The 21,381-nt window shown below is 53.8% G+C and overlaps 1 protein-coding gene and 1 long non-coding RNA gene across 2 annotated transcripts; one reads left to right on the top strand and one right to left on the bottom strand.

The window, feature by feature from the left end:
- Positions 1 to 454: 454 nt before the first annotated feature.
- TRIM27 (tripartite motif containing 27) lies at positions 455 to 16,710 on the bottom strand. Its single transcript, XM_046004761.1, has 8 exons — positions 15,959 to 16,710; positions 14,708 to 14,803; positions 12,313 to 12,543; positions 6,880 to 6,902; positions 5,073 to 5,188; positions 4,912 to 4,944; positions 3,655 to 3,681; positions 455 to 2,060 (listed from the first exon to the last, which is right to left on the bottom strand). The coding sequence occupies exons 1-8, from the start codon at positions 16,376 to 16,378 to the stop codon at positions 1,465 to 1,467; spliced, it is 1,542 nt and encodes a 513-aa protein (XP_045860717.1). The 5' UTR covers positions 16,379 to 16,710; the 3' UTR covers positions 455 to 1,464.
- A 2,504-nt stretch (positions 16,711 to 19,214) lies between these two features.
- On the top strand, positions 19,215 to 20,792 carry LOC123941505. Its single transcript, XR_006818298.1, has 3 exons — positions 19,215 to 19,324; positions 19,859 to 20,086; positions 20,688 to 20,792. It is a non-coding gene; the product is annotated as an uncharacterized LOC123941505 (long non-coding RNA).
- Positions 20,793 to 21,381: the final 589 nt, after the last annotated feature.

Below are 21,381 nucleotides of genomic sequence, written 5' to 3' on the forward strand. Positions count from 1 at the left end.
TAGGACTAAGTACAGAACACACAGTGCTGTCTTCTGAGGCCATGTCCAGATGCAGAAAAGATCCAAAACCCTGGAACGAAGCTGTTCTCAGCCTGGTCTTGCCTCCTCAGCACGGGGCGACCTTTGCACCCCCACAGGCGGAGGCTGGTGGCTCTGGGCCCTCTGATCTATGCCAAGCGCTGCTGCGTTATCCCACTGCCAGCTATAAAAAGGGCTCGAGAGAACCCTTTCCTACTGAGATTACAAGATCAGCCAGTACAGAACCGCAGGCTTCTCCACTCCCTGAGACCGCGACATGGTACCACCCAGCAGTTTTATCGTCCAGTCTGACATAAAAGATTGGCCGGAGCAGGATTCTGGACCCACAAGGGAAATCGACACCCTTAACCAAGGCCTTCACTCCCACCCCGACCTCCACCAACCCAGTCCTACCAAGACTCAGAAAACAGCAATGTAAACAACATCCATACTCACTTTATTTTCAAACAGAGGGCATGTATCCAAAGAGAAGCAGGACTAAGAACCACTGTGGGGGCCTGAAGTCATCTGCCTTAGCCTTCTGGCCCCAGAACACCTCGTGACCCGGTGGCCGTGGGGATGGCACTGCCCCTTGATGGTACACGTCTCAGAAAGGTCAATCCCCCCATTCCCCAGTGGGGGCACAAAGTCAATGGGCCCCCGCAATACTGCCTCAGAATCATTCCAGGGACGGCGTACGACTGACCGTCAGTCCACAAACGTGAGCGGGAGGGGATCCAGGAACCATGGATGGTGTTGGCAGAAAATTATCCTGGGGGAGGGGCGCCCAACACCAGGATGCACCTTCCGTTAGCGTGAAGGGAGCAGACAAAGCCCTCGGAAAAGATGCAGAGGCAAAGAGCACATTGATTAGAACATTATCCCGGAACAGAGGTGGGGCCACTTCCCACCGTTACCGTCAAGTAACTGTAACGCATCAAAACACAGAGAGGCCTCTTTACTGGAGTTAATCAAACTACGGCAGAGTGGGAGTCAGGGCGGAGGTCCTATTCCCAAAGGAAATACTGGGACGGGGGAGCCATGCTCACAGGGCCAGGTAGGTCCAGTCCTCAGAAAGGAGCCCTGGTCCGGAAACAGCGAACATCCACGATTACTATGTGGGGCGGAACTGGGGGGAGCCAGGTGAGCCGCAGCAAGGAATCTGGTCTGGCTCTCCAAGGTCATCCCTGCTCTTTACCCCGCCAGTGACGCACAGAACCAAAGCGTGGAAACACCGGAGGTGGATGTCGGGTGTTTATGTCTGGGCAATCTTCTGACAGTGTGCATGGGAAGGGAGAGGGCAGCGGACAGCCGTCTCCCATGGCAGGGTCACGGGGAACGGCAAGGACATCCAGCTGTGACACGTGGGAAGAGGCAAGGCAGCCAGATGCCTTAGGCCTGGGGCACGGTCACGGCCAACAGCCCTCCCGGCCCGACCTCGCCGCGTCAAGGGGAGGTCTCCATGGAATGAGCATGATTGCCAACGTGGCCAGAAAAGCCATCGATGCCGCTCATGGGGCAGATGATGAGGGGGGCTGCGCTCTTCCCCCCCGAGTAACTGAGGCTGAAGTAGGGCCGGACAGGCCCACAGAAGGTAGCGTGAGAGAAAGTAAAGGTGTGACACCTCTCGGTCACGTTGTAGAAGGAGACCTCGCCGGCGTCATAGTCCAAGAAAATGCCCACCCGCTGCAGGGGGGTCCGCAGGGGGAGGGCCGTCATCGGGGAGGTGAGAGCCCAGTACTCCTTTCCATACCACAGGGACACTGCCCAGAATCCGTTCTGGGGGGCCGAGGTGACTCCGCCTTTCCTGCACACGGAGTCTTCGCAGACACCTATGGTCCACTTGGCTTTGTCTCCCACCTCCACCTCCCAATAGTGTCTCCCAGCGATGAAGCACGGAGAGCCCAGGACACAGGGGAACAGATTGAACCGCTCGGGGTTGTCGGGCAGGTCCTGCTGGAGGTAACTGTACCGCACTTGCCGCAGGTTATCAGAGAGGATCAGGCTGGGGTAGGCCGTGTCTGGGTCCAGGGTCACATCCACTGCAGAGACACGGGGGGGACGGGGCGGTCAGCCAAGGGCTGGGCGCCTAGCGGAGGACACCCAGCTCGTGGCCCAGCTCCCCCCGAGAAGCTACGTTCTCTCATGAAGGTCAACCTGGAGGTCACGCTCCAGAAACTGTGTTGGCCGACTGCCTTTCTAAGCCAACAAACGTGGAAACTACTGATTTCACCTCTGCTCCCTTTTTCAAAAACACCTTAAGCCACATTATCCATTATAAACTGAATTCCCTACTTAAATTTTAGCAGTCTGGGTATGTGAACAGGGAACTGCGAACCTGTATGACTCTTTCAGGGGTGCAGTCGGCTGGGCCTCCCACTCTTAGTTTCGGCTCAGGTCTTTATCTTAGGGTCCTGGAACCGGCCTGTGACAGGCTCTGTGCTCAGTGAGGGGTCTGCCCGGGCTTCTATCCCTCCCTCTCCCTCTCCCTCTGTCCATCCCCACCACTTGTGACATACACTAAGATAAATAATCTTTAAAAACAAAAAAACCCCCAAATCACTCTTTTATACTCTCCATTCCATGAGATCTTACTCAGCACCTGCAAACTCCTTCATCCTTTTCTAAGGTCCATGCAACCCCTGCATCCCCCTCCAAGCGCCGCTGCTCACCAACCTTCACCCTCGCCCTCTCCTGAACCTAAACCCATCTTCCCTGTCCTGGCTTTCCAATCTTGCTCAGGCTAAAAACTCCCAACACCATGTCCCCAGACCACGGCTCAGGCGGACTGAAGGACTCCCACGGAAGGTTCATGATGAGCAACCGTGGAGGGGACCAGGAGCGCCAGGTCCTAGATTCGTGGTTCACCCACCCACCGTGCACAGCAGTACCGCTCTGTCCCCCAGGCCATGGGTGTGCTCCCCCAATCAGACAGCGAACTCCAGGCTCTTTTGCGCCCCCACAAAAGCCCACACAATGTTCGACCGTGTGGGACATGCACACGGTCTCCAGCTAACACTTGCTGAAAGAACGAAACATGGACCACACGGGAGGACACCATGGGAAGAACACCTGTTGCAGCCTCTCTCCACGGGGAGGGTGCCGCGTCACCATGGGAAGTACACACCCAAGATGCGAACACCCCGGGGACCACAGAACTACCCAGTCCCCGACCCCTCGGTGATGGTGACGGTCAAGGACAGTTTCCACTCCTGCCCTGGCACAGGGAAGGCATGACCCGAGATCCCAACACTCCCCAGACTCAGGAGAAGAGCCGAACGCCCTAACTCTTTCTGGAAGGATGACTGCTTTCTGCAGAGCACATGCTGCCCGGAGGGCAGGCAGGCAGGCAGTCAGAACCCCTGTTTGGGGACTGCACTTTCTACTCAAGCACCTGACCTTGATTTCCTCCTACTCCAAAGGCCACCAGCTTCAGCTCTGAGGCATTTTAGGAGGCAAAGATACTGTAAACACATAGAAACAATCAATGGTTTTTTTCATGGTTGCTGTTTATCTCTTTGATACACGTCATCTAAGAACCCCAATTCAGACAATTTCCAAGATCATTCACAACAGCAGTTAGGTGTTTAGGAGTTTTCCTCCTGTTTCCATCACCTTCTTGTCTGCATCACCTACCTGAGTATAGCTGAGCTTCCCTCAATTCTGAAAGAACAAGAGAGAAGAAGTTATGGACTTGTGAGTGTTTCCAAGAACTACCGAACCGAGCCGCCAGAGCCCGCATAAAGCCATGGTCTCAGGAGACAGCCTGGGACTGCTGCTGTCGGCCGTGGCTACAGGCCCTACCGACACCTGACTCCATCATTCCACCAAGAGCCCTAAAGGAACAGGGACTGGGAACTTTGGGTGGAAGAGAACCATGTGCCTGAGACGGCGAGCAAATGGGGTCAAACTGAGCCAAGATCACGGATTCCGCCCTCCAGCCAGCAGCCAGCCCTGCAGCGGGAAACACGGTTCCACATCCCCAGTCATGCGCACTCTCGGCTCTCCGAAGCTACCTCTGTTCCACGGCTGGGGGGCTCCACGCGTGGTTGTCCACCACCATGCAGGGGCAAACATGACCACTCTCTTGAGAGGCACTTAAGAGAGGACAAAGCATGTTCACAAACAAGCTCTCATGAGCCTTTTAAGTGGCAGGAGAGAAGGAGAAATCAGTGTGAACCAGTCAAGGAAAGTCCTGCCTTCCCGTGTCACCCGCAGTGTCTAGGGCAGCCTGTCCCTATTTGTGTGATTGTGGAAGACATCGGAGTGTCTCCTACATATGTATCTGGAACGATAAAACCAAACAAAGTCTTAGGATACATTGCACAGGAAATCGCCTGAGATTAGGGGGATTTGTGATGTGTAACAAAGAAGAAAAGGGTTTCCCTATTTCAGATCCCAGTACACCGTCCAGGAATTTTAGCATTTGGGATACAGCCAACTCTTTACTGAATGTGGCTCATGAACAGAAAATTTTACATTTAGAAGGCCTTCCCTTGAATACCTAAGCCACTGTATTTAGTAAGCGCTGCTTGATCCCCCCGTCCTGGCCAGCACCAATGTCCATGAGCGGGAGGAGCTCGGCGAATTACAACTTTAAATACTGCCTCAAATGAAATGCAGCTAGGATAGTTTCTGTTCATTCTTCTTCCCATTTAAAAAAAGAATTAAGCAAATTCTGGATTAATTTTCGGATTGCCTGTTTTTCAGCCCCAATAATAGAGACTGAGAACTGAGTGCATGCGAGGCCATTAACTGAAACAAAGAAAAGGAAGACTCAGAAGACCAAAGAGGCTGCCAGTGGGTGTCACCCTGTCTCCCCCACTTTTAAAGCAGATGTCTATCTTCCCAGAAAATTTCAACATCAAAAGCCCAGTAAGTACATAAATTTACCTTGGATTTTCTCCATATCTGACTGCATTTTTTCTAAGGGGAGAAAAGAAGACAATCAGTTTTCATCCCACGCCTGGCTGAAAAATATACCCTCCTCTCAGGCAAGACAGACATCGAGAGCACGAATGCATTCCCCTGATGGATGCCTCTTCTCCTATTACCTGTGAACTGCTTTAGGCTCTCGGTCAGGAATAGACATTTCTGCGCAAAAATGTGGATTTTCTCTTGCAGATCTGGAGGCGTGATCCAGGGCTCAGGGATCCTGATTCTTTCCGCTCTAAGTTTAAAAAAAAAAAAAAGTAAATCCCTCCCCCAACCCCACACCTCGAGGAGTCCAGACAAAGCCCGGTTAAGCCAACCGGCAGTCTCTGAGAGCAGCCGCGCCAGCTCCCCACACCTCCTCCTAGACTGTACTGCTCTACGCGGGAGCAGGAGAAGCAGCTTACTCATGTTCACTACCCCCACAGCCCCTAGCTCATGGATTTTCAAACGCTCGTCCTCAGAAAGGGTTACAGAACCAAACTGAACACAAGGCTGACCTTGCCAGAAAGCCCTGGATTCCTAGACAAGATCCTAGAGATCCCTAGTGGGCAACAACCCAAGTCCTCAGGTTCCCAAAACGGTGAGAACCCCTCCACACAGGTGCCCGCCCTGCTCAGGTCCATGGCGAAAATGGACTGCTGGCTGCCTCCCCAATATCCCGTCTCCCATCATCCAAGTTCTACAGGGTGCGTGGCTGCCCAGTCTAGATGTGACCCTGTGACTGAGTTCTGCCCAGTAAGAGGTAAGGAGTGTCTTGTGGCAGTTTGAGAAGCCTGCTGAAAAAAGGACTGTGCTGTGACTTCTCTCTCCCGTGCCGGGTCGCATTCCAGCAACCATCACACTGTCATCTCGGGCTGTCACATCGAGGCAGGAGAGTGAAGGGAAGGAGACCAGCAGCCCAGCCCAGGGGTCCCTACCTGCACACTTCCTACATGGCGACAAAGTCTTAACTTATGTTTAAGCCTTAAGCCAATGACATTTTGGGATTCCTCTCTCATACAGCCAAAGCCAAACACGAACGTCACGGAGTGCGAGGCTCGGACATCTGTATCCCCATGCTGGACCAGAACCAGACTGGCCTCAGAAAGCAAAAGTGACAAGTTAGGGCAGTAATCGCTGGGGCCATCTGGCTGGGACGGACGTGCACTAACTCCTCTCCCTCAAAACCCTCAACTCTACCCACACGGTCTATCCCCGCACGGTGCAGCCGACCTACTCCACCTCCATGCCTGGCCCGGCCCATCAAACGCTCCCATGCAGCCCTGTTGCCCGCCTCTGGAGGGTCTTCCCCGCCCAGTACGTGAGCCAGCTGCAAAGCCAGTCTCTGCCCTGTGGCCACTCCTGCACAGGGAGCACGTTCCCCACGCCGGCCCCGCCGGCCCACTTGGTCGCCCTGCCAACAAGGGAGCCCGGCATCCGGGACACTTGGAGCTCTTCTCACTCCGCAGCTGATGCCGCCGTGCAACAACGAGAACAAGGGCCAGGACCCAGGACACTCACGCGAATTCGGTAACTCTGAGCCAGTCACACTCTTCTAAGACCGTATTTTCCCCACAGAGGGACTGGGGTCGGGGGGTGGGGGTCGTCGGGAGAGGATTCTGAAACCCGGAGGCAGCGATGACCACAAGAAACCCTGCACTGTGCCCACATGTGTAGGAGCCTTCACTCTCACCACGGCTATGTCCTCACGAACCATGGCAGCCCAGCCGCCCGCACCCCCTCCCGGCTTGTCTGGAAGTCCTGGGCTTTACGGAGAACTGGTCCATCCAGCTCTGTGCACACGAGTGACTTGTGCAGAGGCGGGCAGGGCACATGTCGCTCTGGTAAGCTGTCCTTCTCCGGCTATGGGCTCCTTCCAGGCTTCCTGAGCATGAGGCAAAAACAGCCTCCTCACTTGCTTTAACACTGGGGAGGAGGATACGGTACCTGCTCAGTGTGTCCCCGATGTCCTACAAGAGAAAGGAAAAGGATGACCATGAGAAGTCGTAACTTCAGTTCTCTTTCAGCTGTTTGCTGAAACCCAGCTAACCTGACCCTCCTGCGAGAAGCCAGGGGGACAAGGAACAGGAACAGGACTCGCAGTCCAGGAGCAAGAAATCTGGGAGGCAAGCCAGTATTTCCCGTGTCCTGCTCCTGCCCCACCAGCCAAGGATCTCACGGTTTCAAACTTCCTAATGAGCGCTCCACCTGTGAACCACAACAGCCTACCTGTCCAGCTTGCTTTGACTTTTTATTGTAAAATAATTTTCAAATACACAGAAAAGCTGCTAGCACAGAGCTCCTGTATATTTCCTCCCAGACTTACCAGGTTATTATACCCACGTTTATATTCAGACCATTTGAGAGATCACTCTTTACATTCTATAATGCATCCCTGCCCCCTTAGCCTTCTGTATTTCCTAAGGCCAAGTACATTTTCTTACACAACTACAGTAGTTATAAGCAACAGTGATCTAAAGATCAATGAATCAAGAGTCTAAATGAACCTTTATCTAACCCACTGTCCAGAGCCCAGTTTGACCAAATCTTAACGAAGCTCCTCGCAGCTGCTCCCCTCCATGACCATTCTCCACACTTAGCATCACGACACGTATCTGGAACAGTCCCTTCGCACCGATCTGTCTTTCGTGGCGGCGCCATTGGTTTCACACACGCTGTGTCGTCTACAGGCGGCCATCCCTCCACAGCGTCTGTCGGCTCTTCCCCGCGTGACTAAGGCCAGGCTGTATCATCTTTGACTAGTGCATGGTATGTCCTTCGAAAGGTACATGATACTCGGGTGCCCCTGACTGGCTCTATTCTGATCACTGTATAGCTACTATCTTTCCTTTTGTAACTAAGAACCAATCGAAAAGTGATACTTCGAAATTATGTTAATACTCCAACCCTTATCAGACTTCCTTACCAGATTTAGCATCCATTGATAATCACTGCCTGAATTACCTTACTATGATGGTTATTAAAGGATCATTGGCTACCTTCAAAATTCCTTCTATATTAATCGACATTTTACCTAGAGTAATTTCCCCATTTATTATTAGCATGGACCCATAAATTCTTATTTAACAGATTATGATCCATCACTGTTCTTATTTATTTTGGTGCGCAAGAAATCTGAAACTGGGTCAGAGTCTCTTGTCACTTTTTATCCTACATTTTCCCACCCCATTTTCCCCATTCCCATCTGGTTTATCCTTCCCATTTCCCTGCAAAAATAACCAGATACATGATGTTCCAATTATCTTTTTTCTTACACAAAAAGTAGCACACTCTACATTGTGTACCATGATTTTCACTTAACAGCACACTCCTGGAAACCACGCTCAGTTCAGAGGTTCTCTTCCTTACTCCTCTACACAGCTGCATAGTATTCCACTGTATACACACACGGTTGGTCCAACCACTTTTCTTGGTTTGGAAGGTGGTTTCCCCCCATATTTTGCAGTTACAGTGTTACACCGAGTACCTTGTACATATATATTTCTGTACCTACTTTCATACTTGAGTATATCTTCAAGGTAAATTCCTGAAAGGACTCTTGGCCAAATTCTAACTGCATGTATACTTTTGTTAAATGCTGCCAAACAATCTGTCTTCCCACCGGAATATGAGAGCTCTCTCCCACATCCTTGCTAACAGTGTACTGAATTAAGAAAATTTTGCTATTCTAATGGGGGAGAAAGGGTATTACAGTATGGTTTTTAATTAGCATCTTATTAAAAGTACAATAGAATACTTTTTCACAAAGTCATGGTCCAATTTCATATTTTTTTGCAAAGCACCTATTCATATCTTTTGCTCATTTTTCTATAGAACTTGTCCCCCCCCCAATTTTCTGAATGTTCTTTATATACTATTTCTATGGTCCCTATTTGTGATATTTGATGCAATTTTCTTTCAATTTGGCACTGGTCTTTTGAAGACTTACTTGTTATTTTAGGGAGAGACGGTCTGTGTGTACACAGGAGCATAGAGAGAGGGAGGAAGAATCTCAGACTCCTGCTGAGCACCGAGGCCGACATGCGGCTCAGTCCCAGGGCACTGAAATCATGACCTTAGCCAAAATCAAGAGCTGGACGCTCAACCGACTTAGCCACCCAGGCAGCCTGTGACACTGGTCTTCTGAATGGTTACAGTGTCTGTGTGTTCTTCTGTGGTGCTGTCATGAGCTGTCTTAGTTACGCCGGCATCACAGTATGTTTCCGTGTCTAACAGGGCCATTTCCCACCCACAGCTCTTCGTTCTCAGTGCTTCCCGGCTATTTTTATGGGCTTATTTTTCTTTCTTTTTTTTTTTTTTTAAAGATTTATTTATTTGACAGAGAGAAATCACAAGAGAGGCAGGCAGAGAGAGAGGAAGGGAAGCAGGCTCTCCGCTGAGCAGAGAGCCCGATGTGGGACTCGATCCCAGGACCCCGAAATCATGACCTGAGCTGAAGGCAGCGGCTTAACCCACTGAGCCACCCAGGCGCCCCTGGGCTTATTTTTCTATCTGAAATGTACCATCCATTCGTCTAGCTCCAGATAAAGTGTGTTGTGTTTTTGTTGGGATTGCATTAAGTTTATAAATTAACTTATGGGGGCACCTGGGTGGCTCAGTGGGTTAAGCCTCTGCCTTCGGCTCAGGTCATGATCTCAGGGTCCTGGGATCGAGCCCCGCATCGGGCTCTCTGCTCCACAGGGAGCCTGCTTCCTCCTCTCTCTCTGCCTGCCTCTCTGCCTGAGCTTGTGATCTCTCTCTCCGTCAAATAAATAAATAAACAATCTTTAAAAAAAAAAAAAAAAAAAAAAAAGAAATCCCAGGCAAAAGGAGACGTACTGCAGGCAAAGCCGGGGGACACAGGCAGACCGGAACGAGCGACTGTTCAGCGGACACAAGGTGTCCTTCTGCGGCGAGCCCCACGTTCCAGAGCGACACAGCTGTGGTGACCGAATGCTCGCTTCCTGACCCGCCGGACGCGACTGAGTCGCATACCCTGAAACGGCTGAAACGACAAAGTACGGCCGCACCTATCTCATGATCAGAACAGAACAAACCCAAGCCCTCGGCTCCATCTGACGAAGCCCAAAGGTGGGCGCACCTGCGCGTCCCCCGTCTGCACCACAGCAGTCCCGTGAGAGCGAGCGTCACCCCAACGAGGCCGACCGCCCGCCCCGGGACACACGCACTTGGCTGCCCGGGGAACCCCCGTGTCTCACAAGCTACCTGCGAACCGCCCCCGTCTTCAGAGCAAACGTTCTCCTCACTCCTGCTCACCGGCCCCATGGAACCTGCTTTCCCACGGTGGGAGAACAGAAGCCGCGGGAGAACAGAAGCCGCTTCCTGCCCCCAACGCTTCCTGCCACCCAACGTTGACTGCCGCACCTGCCTGCCACCGCACCCCCTGCCTCCCGCACAGGATCTCCCAAAACCACCTCCTGGATGCGCCTCAGTCCCCTTCCTGCCTGTCTTGTCCACACAGCCGGGAGGGCCAAGTTCATCAATCACAGCTTCAGTGACACTCTGCACTGGACCCCCAGACTCTTCTGCGGACTCTTTTCCAGCAAGTTCAGCTGGTTTCTTGAAGCGTCCCTCCCCGGAGCCCCACCGGCCCACCCGTCCTCATGGCCTGACCCAGTCACCTCCTCCCGCACGGGCCCTCACCCTGCCAGTGCCCACCACCCTGACCGCAGCCCCTGCCCAAACTGCGCACCGCGGCAGTCCCTCTGCCCGCATCAGTGACGCCCTCGGCTTTAAACCACTCGGATGCCAGCCCCCGGGCCCGAGACTCTGCTGTCCGCTCCCTTTCCTGGTCATACTCTGCGTCTCTGGACAAGTGTTCCCCCTGCAAACTCCTCCTTTTCTCCCTGGCAATTAAATACTGGTGTTCACTAAGGCTCAAGGCTAGGCCTTCTTGGGAGTCTGAAGCAGGAGCCAGGCAACTTTTTCCTAAAGGCTGGATGGTCCATATTTTGGGTTTCGTAAGCCACGCGCCATCTGACAGGTGCAACTCTGCCCGGCTGCGGGGGGGAAGGTAAGAGCGCACGGTACGTCCGGGGGCGCGTGTGGCTAATGCCGACGGACGGACAACGGAGCCTGAGTTTTATATGATTTCACTTATGGTGAGATAAAACGCTTCTGATTCTTCCCAATCATTAAAAAATAAAAATCAGGGTGCCTGGGTGGCTTAGTCGGTTAAGCACCTGCCTTTGACTCGGGTCATCTCAAGGTCCTGGGATCGAGTCCCGCTGAGGGTGCCCGCTGAGCACCTGGCTTCTTGCTCAGCGGGCACCCTGCATCTCCCTCTGCTGCTGCTCCCCTGCTTGTGCTCTCTCCCTCTCTCTCGCAAAGAAATAAAATCTAAACAAATAAATCTGTAAAAACCAGGGGTGCCGGGGCGAGGGGGCTCAACCGGTGGAGCGTCCAACTCTTGACTTCAGCTCAGGCCATGATCTCAGGGTAGTGGGATCGAGCCCCCGTCGGGCTCTGCACGGAGTGTGGTACCAGCTTCAGATGCTCTCTTCCCCTCACCCCCGCTGCCCCTTCCCCACTAAAAACAACAAGAGAAACACCGAGAAAACAAAGAAACAAAAAACACATACAAAAAACCCCCCAACTGTGAACACCATGCTTAGCCTGCAAGACATACAGAAGCGGAGGGTGAGGCAGTTTGCTGACCCCTGCCCTAGGCCTACCAGGCCCTTCTTAGGACATTTATCAACACCGGTCATCCCCACGGCTCACTTCTTTCCCGTCTGCCCTCCACAGCAGATCATACATTCCAGGAGGGCTTCCTCACCACTTAATCCCACTGCCTGGAACACTGGCTGACCCAGAACAGACAATTCACATGCACCAAACGCACAGCAGCTCGTGTCCTGTGGTCCTGCTGAGGTCAGCGCAGCCGGATCACCTGGGATCACCTGGGATCGCCTGCACAACAGGGAGCCGCAAGCAGGGACCACTCAGCCAGCCGCTCCCTCTCAAGGCCTCGCTGTTTCGTGGCCGGGCCGGTATATACACAGATGTTCACATTACAAGATAATGCACTGAGACAGTCTCTAAATGGCATGGGGGCCGAACCCCTCATTCCATGGGGTCACCGGGCCCAGAGAGGTCAAGAGTCTTGCGTGTGATCGGACCAGGTGGCACAGGACGGGCCTGGGCATACGGTCCTCCTTTTGCCCTTTCTGTGAGACAACACAACCGCCCGATCCAAGCCGTGGGGACCAGAGCTTCCGCGAGGCACGTCTTCCCTCCGACAAGCCAAGAGCTGAGCTAGGGCCCGCTCCGTGCAGGAGCAGACAGGGGAGGAGGGGCCCCGAGCCGCCCTGCAAAGCGAGAAGGGAGACGTTCGGGCAGGGGCACCTCGAGCCTCACCTGCAGGAGCTCCCTGGTGGGCTGCTGCTGCTTCTCCTCCAGCTGCGCGATCAGGCCGCTCAGGTGGGAGATGTTGCAGGAGAACTGGGTGATGGCGCCGTTGATGCTGTTGTAGATGGCCAAATCCAACTCCTCGAGCCGGGCCAGGAGGCGGTACTCGTGCTCCTTCAAGGAGTGGTAGAGCTGCTCGAACTCCCAGACGATCTTCTCCCTCTCCATCTGGGTCAGGCTCTGTGTGGACGACAGGGAAGGGCACTGACCTTCGTGTTTGCTCCCGACTGCCCAGCCCAAGAGCTTATCACCTCCTCCCAGCATCCCGTTCACTCGCTCCCGGTGCCAGGCTTTACGGACGAGACACACAGCAGCCGAGAGGCGAGTGGCCCCAGGGATAATAAAGCTATGAGTCCCGTGACAGCCGTCCCAGATGTGAGCCAGGACGGCTGCGCTGCGACAGCTGGTACATCCTCCACAGGAGCACTGGGCAGTCTTGTCCCCTGGGGTCGGAGAGCAGACAGGGCTTCCTGACAGGGGAAATGACGCTGGAAGGACGAGCAGAGGCAACGCCTCCGTCCGGCAGAGCCATGAGCGCAGAGGGGAAGCCAAAGAAGGTACACGGGTCAAACACCCGGCAGGCAGGTGGGGCCAGACTTGAGGCAACTGGGAGCCACGGGGTCAGCCAGGTGCCGTGTGGCGGGGGTAGGGACACTCCATCCTTGGACTGGGACCGGGACCACGGCCCTGAGGCCCTTCCTGTGCAGCCTGGACCCCGTTTCTGGCTCCCGGCAGTGTTCTGCAACCACCCCTCACAGTCGCGGGTGCGGCTCCTTCTCCTGCAGATCTGGTTCCGAAGCCAGGGTGCCCTCCCTTCCCCCCCGCACCCCGGACAGGACTCTAGGGCTCTGTGCTCAAGAACTCGTCAGCAACTCCCTTCCTTTACTCCTGGGGAAGGAAGATTTTGGGGGGCACGGCCACATGTGGCCCACAGAGCCAAAGACACTGTCCGGCCCTTTCCGGAAGCTGGTGGACACTTGCCCTCAGCTCCCCTCCCCGAGAATCTTCCCGTTAACGGTCCTCTCCGTCCCTCTCGCAGCCCTTCCTGAGCACTCACGGGGCAGCACACACCTTCCTTCCAAGTCGCTCTGGTAAGGTTACAGCTTCCCTCAGCCAGAGCCTTTCAAAGACACAAATGATACAATGTAACCTTGGAAATGGAAAACCAAAGCTGAAATTGGCGGTAAAGAACAACTGATTCTCATCTTCTAGAAGGAGCCGCTCCTGGCGGGCAGGTTCGTTGGGGCAAGGGGGGGGGGGGGGGCGGGACAACGGGACAACAATTTTGCCCAGCATGGAACTCCCTTAGATGGCAGGACATTTGGCATCTCTGCCCTCCCTCCCCAGTGACTCAGTTCCTCGAGTGACAACCCAAGGAACAGCCACACGCCACGGGAGGGAAGGAGAGGGCAGCACCAGCCTTGCCGAAAAACCACAGGTCGAGTCTAATGTCCTCATTCCACAGAGGAGGAAGCAGGCCAGAGACGGTGCACCACTCTCCCCGTCTATCCAGCAGGGAGGGTCGGAGCCAGGAAGTATGTCCAATTGTCCTGAGTCTCAGGGAAGGGCTTTTTCTCCTCCAAGAGTCCTCCCACAGGGGACACAACGGCTGTGTGCGTGGGGATTCTACGCAGGCGCGCCAGGAGACTGTCCAACCGGCAGCCCTGTTTTCATGCTCGGGGAGACAAGGTCTCAGGGGGGAGTGTGGGGGCAGAACAAATGGTGGAATCCGACGTTCCCTGCCCAAAAGTCCTTTATGACACCCTGGCCAGGACTGACGAAATCTCACAAGTTTGTTAACAGTTTGCTTCTCTTGAGAATTTCTCATATTTTATTTACTGTTAAAAAAAACAAAACTGCTTGAGCACCTCTGTGGTGGATATAAGGATTTATTATAAAAGTCTCCATACTTTTTTTTTTAATTTTTTGGTTGTCAGAACAAAAGCCCCATATATCCCTATCACAAATGGGCACATCCATCCCCTCGTCAGCCACCGTCAGCAGCCATCTGCAGAATGGTACCAAAGGAGGCTACCTGTGCCCAAGAACTTACCCTACATCAGTGTCGTCAAGGATCAGCCCTATCTACACAAGACTAGCGGGATAAACTTCCGATCGGTCAGATCCCCACAGGTTCCAACTCAGCTCCTCCATCTCTTCCCCCCGAACATGGGACACCTCTGGTTCTCCGGGTGAGCTCCCCACTCCCAGCTGGGGCTGTTTCACCCACACCTGAAGTTCTGGGCGTCCTCACGGGCTACGGGTAAGGGAAGTAACATCAGCCTTACAAAACACACAGTGGCCCACAAAAGCGGTGTCATCTGTGAATTCCAAATCCCCTTACCAAGAGTTCAGCCCGTGCCTGCTCCCCCTGTGCCCGACGTCTCTTCTTTAAGTCCTTCACTCTTTTCAGGTGATCCAGCTGGTTCTGGATTTGCTCCTGAGAAAAGCACAAACAGGTGCACAGTTCAAGATGAGGCAGACCTTAGCATGAGCATGGCTCATGTCCTTATCACGTGCAACCACTCCTGAGGCCACGTCCCTGCCTAGCGCCTGTCCTTGGACTTCTTGCCCTCGGCAGGGCACGGGGGTCTCCACACCTCTCCATGGCAGTCTGTGTGTATCTTAAACTGGTGGGTCACCTGCCCATCCCTGGATGGATACCGCAGGGCTCAGTGGAAAGGTGAATGGACTGTGAGGCTTAGAGCTAGGTTGTGGCTCTCCACAGACGCATACAGAGAAAATGAGTTAACTTCTCATTTTCCTCACTTGTGGCATAGGCGAACACCTACTCCAGCATCTACTACTACCAAGGTTACTGCCAGCGTAAAACAATATATCCGAAAGTACCATGAATACTAAGTGATTAATTATGCACAAACGTACACACATTTAAACATAACTGTATACATTTCTGTCCTCCAGCGGGGAAATCACAGATAACAGAATGTTGCCTTACAACTGTTCTAGTCAACACTTCGTTTCCATGTCATTGTTTGGCCCTGCGCCTCCACGGATCCAACGGTTCACAAAGAGCTACCCACTCATTTGATTTCGTGTAATCTTCATGGTAACTGTGTATCTGGTTAAAGGACTTCAGCCGGAAAGAGCTGCTCTTTTCCATGGGCTTCTAGAACAGGCGGGAGCACAGGGAAGCGCTGGGGAAATGCTCACAGACTAAGTGATGGGCACCTGCGGGCGGGGCACACAGCCAGTTGACGTCCGAGTGTGTTTTGTGTGAGATCACCCGTGATCCGATAGGAGCACGAGCGTGGCGGTGGGTGCCTGCTTTTACGCACATCCTTTACACCGTCAGGGAGCGGGCGGGTTCTCGGTGCGTAACGTGCCGGAGAGCCGGGAGACCCAGGGGCCCCTGGGGGTGGGAGTGGGGGTGGGGACACTTCTGGCTTCCTCACCAGCTACAGGTTCTCCCAAATCTGAGTGCGGAGGCTCTGGAGCGGACAGAAAGGAAATGACGGCTGTGAACCACACGTCCGGCTCAGCCATTTTCTAGGCGGAAAAGAGGAAGCCCCTTGGCTCTCTCCTCCCTTTGTCCGCTCGCGCTCCCGCCCCTCCCGCGCCGCGCCGCCCTCACCTTGAAGCCCTCCACCGCCTCCTCGAGCGGCAGCACGCTGTGGCCGCGGTGCTCGCGGGAGCGGTCGCACACCACGCAGATGGGCATCTGGTCCTCCTCGCAGTACAGCTTCAGCGGCTCACGGTGCTTCTCGCACACGCCCATCTCGCCCCCGGGCCCCGACGGCCGCTCGGTGCGCAGCTGCTTCACCAGCTGGGTCACGTTGGCCAGGTGCCGGTTGGGCCGCATGTGCCGCTGCGGGAAGGTCTCCCGGCACTGCGGGCACGACACGTTGGTCTCCGCCGCGCCCCAGCAGCGGGTGAGGCACGCGCAACAGATGTTGTGGCCGCAGTCGAGCATCATGGGCTCGGCGAAGTACTGCAGGCACACGGGGCAGGTGGTCTCCTGCTGCAGGCACTCGGCCACGCTCCCGGAGGCCATGGCGCGGGCCCGCGGGGGCGCACGGGCATGGGCCCCGGCGCCCAGCTCTGCGCGGAGCCCAACTCTACCGCGCGCCCTCCCGCTCGCAGCTTCCGGGCGGCGCGGGGAGGCGGGCGGGCGGAGGGCGGCGCCTCCCGGCCCGGATCTCGGGCGCGCGCGCGCGTGCGGGTCCCCGGCGTGGCTCGGGCCTCCCTGCGCCGCGGTGCCCCCGCTGACGCCGACCGGGCCTGGGGGGTCGCGCGGCCCCGCCAAGCCCCGCGGCTGCGCGAGGGGCCGCCGAGGGGCGCCGCCGGCCGGACTCGCGCAACCGGCGCTCGGGGCGCGCAGGACAACGTGGCCGCGTCCGAGCGGATCCCGGCGCGAGCGGAAGGGGCGGCCCCGGGGCGGGGCTTGGCGCGGGCCCCCGTCGCGACGCGCCTTCTCGGCGTCGGTGGCGCACGGTTCTTCCCGGAGCGAATGGGAGGCCTTGCCAGCGCCCCGGGCGCGGCGCGCGGGGGCGAGCTCCTCGGGGTCCGGTGACCGCGGCCGACGGTGTCCCGCGGGGACGCGGTAACCCCGCCTGCGCGCGGCGAGCCCCGCACCGAGCTCCCGCGGCCTGGGCCTGGACCCCGAGGCTTTTGTTGGGTGTCCTGCCGGGCGCCCAGGCCTCGGCGCCCCAGAGCGCGGGCTTGATGTGGGTGCGGCTCCGGAGACGCCTGGCCTCCCCAGGAGGCCGGAGGAGGGTAGTAGCCAACTGAGTTGCACCATTCAACATCCCTACTTGCCCTCGCAATTTTGTTTCGAAAAAGAAAGTTAATTACCTGATGGCAACATTTCTGCAAGACGGAATGAGTCAGACAAGCCCTGTTCCGGTTCTTCCACTGTACCGGAGCCCACTGGTTTCTCCTCTCCCGAGAAACTGGGATGAGCATTATAGTCCAACAAGGAGGGAGACCTCATCACATCTTTGAGGTTTTTAACCAGCCGGTGTTCATCCGTTAGCGTAGAAAATACACAGTGCGTACGGCATTGAATAGGACCCAGCTGGCGCGTGCTCCTTCCCGAAGCGCAGGAGAGCGACAATCCCACTCCAATACGATCCAGTAGATTGACCCACCGTTCCTACCTTGACATTTCCAGGTTTCCTTTGCTGTTTCCTCAGTATTGACCTCATCCTCTTAATTTCATTGAATCCAGAGGGCCTTGCCTTGCTTTATTTCTCAACTTGCCTCTAGGTACTGTCATTTCCATTATTACACCTTGACGGGAATGATTTCAACACGTGTCAGTTTGCAGGTGTGTTTTAGATGAGTTGGTAGCAGGCTGGCTGTGAGCATGTGCACTCATTTTCCGGTTGCAAGTCTTTCCCTCTAACCTCTTTATAGAACACCTGCAGGGTGAGAGTCATCCTTAGAAAACCCCTAAAATGCTCCTTTCTTTCTCTTCCTTCTCACTCAGAAATCTTCATAGCCTTTTGGGCCTCCAGGACATTGTTCAAACCCTTTAGCATGGGGTTAGCACTTTTGGCCTCCAGCATGAACCTAACGCCTTCACTCTCCTCCTAGGAAGCCATCATCCCAACCCAGCCTGGTGGGGCTTGGGCTGTGCCCACCACAGTCCTCTGCAAGGCCTGCTCAGCAGTCCTGCTCCTTCCTGTGAGCATAGCCTAAACAAATGACCACACTGACCTCTTTCCTTTCCAGTCAGCCTCCCATGTTCACATAGGACCTCAAATTCTGAGTACTTATTTTCTGGGGGAGGACTTTGTTTACTGTGTATAGAACACTAACCTCTCTCTCAAAGTTCTCCATCAGGCCATATGTTTAAATTAGGAAGTGTCTTTGGTTTCCATGTAGTTCAACATCTTGCTAACGCCTGAGATTTCCCCAAATGTGGGAAACTCGACCACATAATTTGTGGGAGTGGGGGACTATGTTCACCCTTTCCCCTGTTAAAAAAGAATAAACAGGGAACCTAGGTGGCTCAGTCATTAAGCGTCTGCCTTTTTGCTCAGGTCATGATCCCAGGGCCCTGAAGTCGAGCCCTGAGCCCTTCATTGGGGCCCCTGCTCAGCGAGAAGCCTCCTTCTCCGTCTCCCATTCCCTCTGCTTGTGTTCCCTCTCTCGCCGTGTCTCTCTCTGTCAAAAAAATAAATAAAATCGTAAAAAACAAATAAACAAACAAACAAATGAATAAATAAGGAAACTGGTATCAGATGCTTACATGGAAACAGAGACTCCTCTCCAGACTCTCTCTCTGATCTCAATTTGTCGTACCTCTCATCACACTGAAAGTAATCATTATTATTTATCTATTTGTAATGTGACCAGCATGCAAACATAAATGCTGGTTAAAAACAAGAGGGGGAACTGCAATGAGCCATCTAGACTGGGGGCAAATAGGGAAAGACAGGACAGTGACTAATTGTAGGGTGGATGTGCCTCCCCAGAGGCAGTTACTTCTCTCGCTACAGATTGCCATTGAGAATCTGGGCCCACATACTGCCAGATTTTCAGTCAAGAGAAGGCAGAAATCTGGAGGGTTTTTCTTTTCTTAAAGGTTTATTTATTTATTTTAGAGGGCCGCTTTGGGTCCATGGTGAAAGGAGCAAGACTGATATAAAGCGAAGGTCCAGCAAAGCTTTATTTCACGCCAAGCATCAAGAATCAAACTGCCTGGCCAGGGCCGTCTCTTGCAAAGAGGCGACCCCTCCCAGCCTCACAGACTAACTTTCATAGAGCAAAGGCCATGTGGTTGAGCCTGGCCACACACAGGTGTTGAATTACATTTCACCCTATAGTAGCTATTTGAACTAGCCTATCACTCTGGTCAGAATTGGCGCCCAAAAGGCAGGGCCCACATTCTTGGGTGGTTAGGGAGGTGCTTTCCTGACTGGATGTCTCCACCTGGCTTGACTCATCCTTGTATTCTGGGCTCTGTTATCTCCCCCTGACCTGACACGTCCGGGTATGTGGGCTCTGATATCAGGGGCTGGTCAGTCATATTTTACTGCTTTCCCAGACTTGTTTCTAAGTAAGTTCCTGGGCGGGGGGCAGGGTAAATCCAAGTCTGCTGCATAAACAACAAAATGGCTCACTCTGGCTAAGTAGACCCTTACAGGCTGGGAGAGCATGCGCTGGGGGCGGGGGCAGAGGGAGAAGGACAAGCCAACTCCGTGCCGCGGGCAGCCACCCATGCTGGAATGATGCTGGGACCCTGAGGTCACAACCTGAGTCAAAACCAAGTTGGAAGCTTAACCAAGTGAGCCACCCAGGCCTCCCAGAAATCTGGAGTTTTATATGAAACCTATTGACTTTTAAGTGTTGAAAACTAAAAATTGTAAAATCATCTGTGCAGACAAGGTCGAGCTCCTGGCCTCCAGCCTGGGACCTCTGGTACACATATTTGTTTTAATAAGTTCTTTTCAAAATTAATACAGCATAGAAAGGACTGTTCACTATTATATTGCCAATCTCCACTCCTTCCTTAATTTTATTCCAGATAGCGATGTACTCAGCTCAAAGGTACTGCCCTTTGTGGCCAACTCTCAGGCAGGCTCACGAAGCCAACGCTGCCGGCGGAACCATGTCTGGCTGCTTCTGGTCCATTGCGCAGGTCCCAAGGCCTCCATCCAGCCTGGCCCAACAACGTCACCAAAGGTTCTTGGTCTCATCAGGAGACAGAATTCAAGGACAGACACACAACATAGTGGATGAGAGACACAACCAGGTAAGTTTACTAAAGTGAAAGTACCTGGGCACCTGCCTTTCACTCAGGTGGTGATCCCAGGTGCTGGCATGGAGGCCTGCCTCCGGCATCTCGCTCAGCAGGGAGTCTACTTCTCCCTCTGTCTCCCGCTCTGCCAGCTTGTGCTCCGTCTCTCTGGCAAGTGAATAAATAAATTCTTTTTAAAAAGCAGTGAAAGTACCATCTCAAGATGTGAGAGCAAGAAACAGACAGAGAGATGGAGTGGGCTACAGGGGTGGAGAGGGACAGGGCAAGGGAGTGTGCAAGCCCGCGAGCCGCCTGCCTATGGGGTTCACCTTCTGTCTTCTACCAACAGTTGTGAACTAGGGCAAGGATTTCTTGGAAACAGGGATTCGACGCTTTTTCCTCCTCACTTGCTGAAGGGTTTCCTGTTGTGGCGTCGCCATCTTGGGCCTGTCTGGTGGGATCCAGCTTCTCTCGGGTGCTGCCCGGACCTGCCTCTGACCTGCCCCGCAGCCAGCCATGGCCTCCTCCTTGCTGGCCTCCAGGCCTCCTGTTAGAGCCTAAACTAACTGTCAGCTCTAACACTGGGATTAACATCTGTCCTTCCTTCTTCTTTCAGCCCGGAATGTGCACAGGATGGTTGGAACTTGGGCAGCTGCCCTGGACCATGAAGCAGTCTTGAACACCGGGAGCCAATTAGCATGGTGTAGTGAAAGGTAAATAAGCCGGTCCTTATGCACTGCGGAGGGCTTGCGTCAGACTTCGTATATGTGAGTGGGACTAAAGCCAGTGTCTTGTTTAAGCCACTTATTTGGTTTGTCTGCATATGCAACAAAAAACTAAACCTAACTAATAAAATACAGTTATTTAAAAAATTTTTCCCGTATTTTAAAATTTTATATTTAATTAACTAGTATGTAGTGTATTATTACTTTCAGAGGTAGAGGTCATTGATTCATCAGTCTTATATAAAACCCATTGCTCATTGCATCTGGCACCCTCCTTAATGTCCATCCCCCATTCCCACAACCCACCTCTCCTCCAGCAGCCTGTTCGTTTCCTATGATTAAGAGTCTCTTATGGTTTGTCTCCTGCTCTGATTTCATCTTGTATTATTTTCCCCTTTCTTCCCTTATGCTCTTCTGTTTTGCTTCTGAAATTCCGTGTGAGTGAGATCCTGTGGTAGTTGTCTTTCTCTGACTGACTTATTTCTCTTAGCATAAAACACTCTAGTTCCATCCACATCATTGCAAATGGCAGGATTTCAATTTTTGATGGCTTAGTAATACTCTACTATGTATGTGCGCGCATAT

This window comes from Meles meles, chromosome 5, assembly GCF_922984935.1.
Source record: "Meles meles chromosome 5, mMelMel3.1 paternal haplotype, whole genome shotgun sequence".
NCBI classification, from domain to species: Eukaryota; Metazoa; Chordata; class Mammalia; order Carnivora; family Mustelidae; genus Meles; species Meles meles.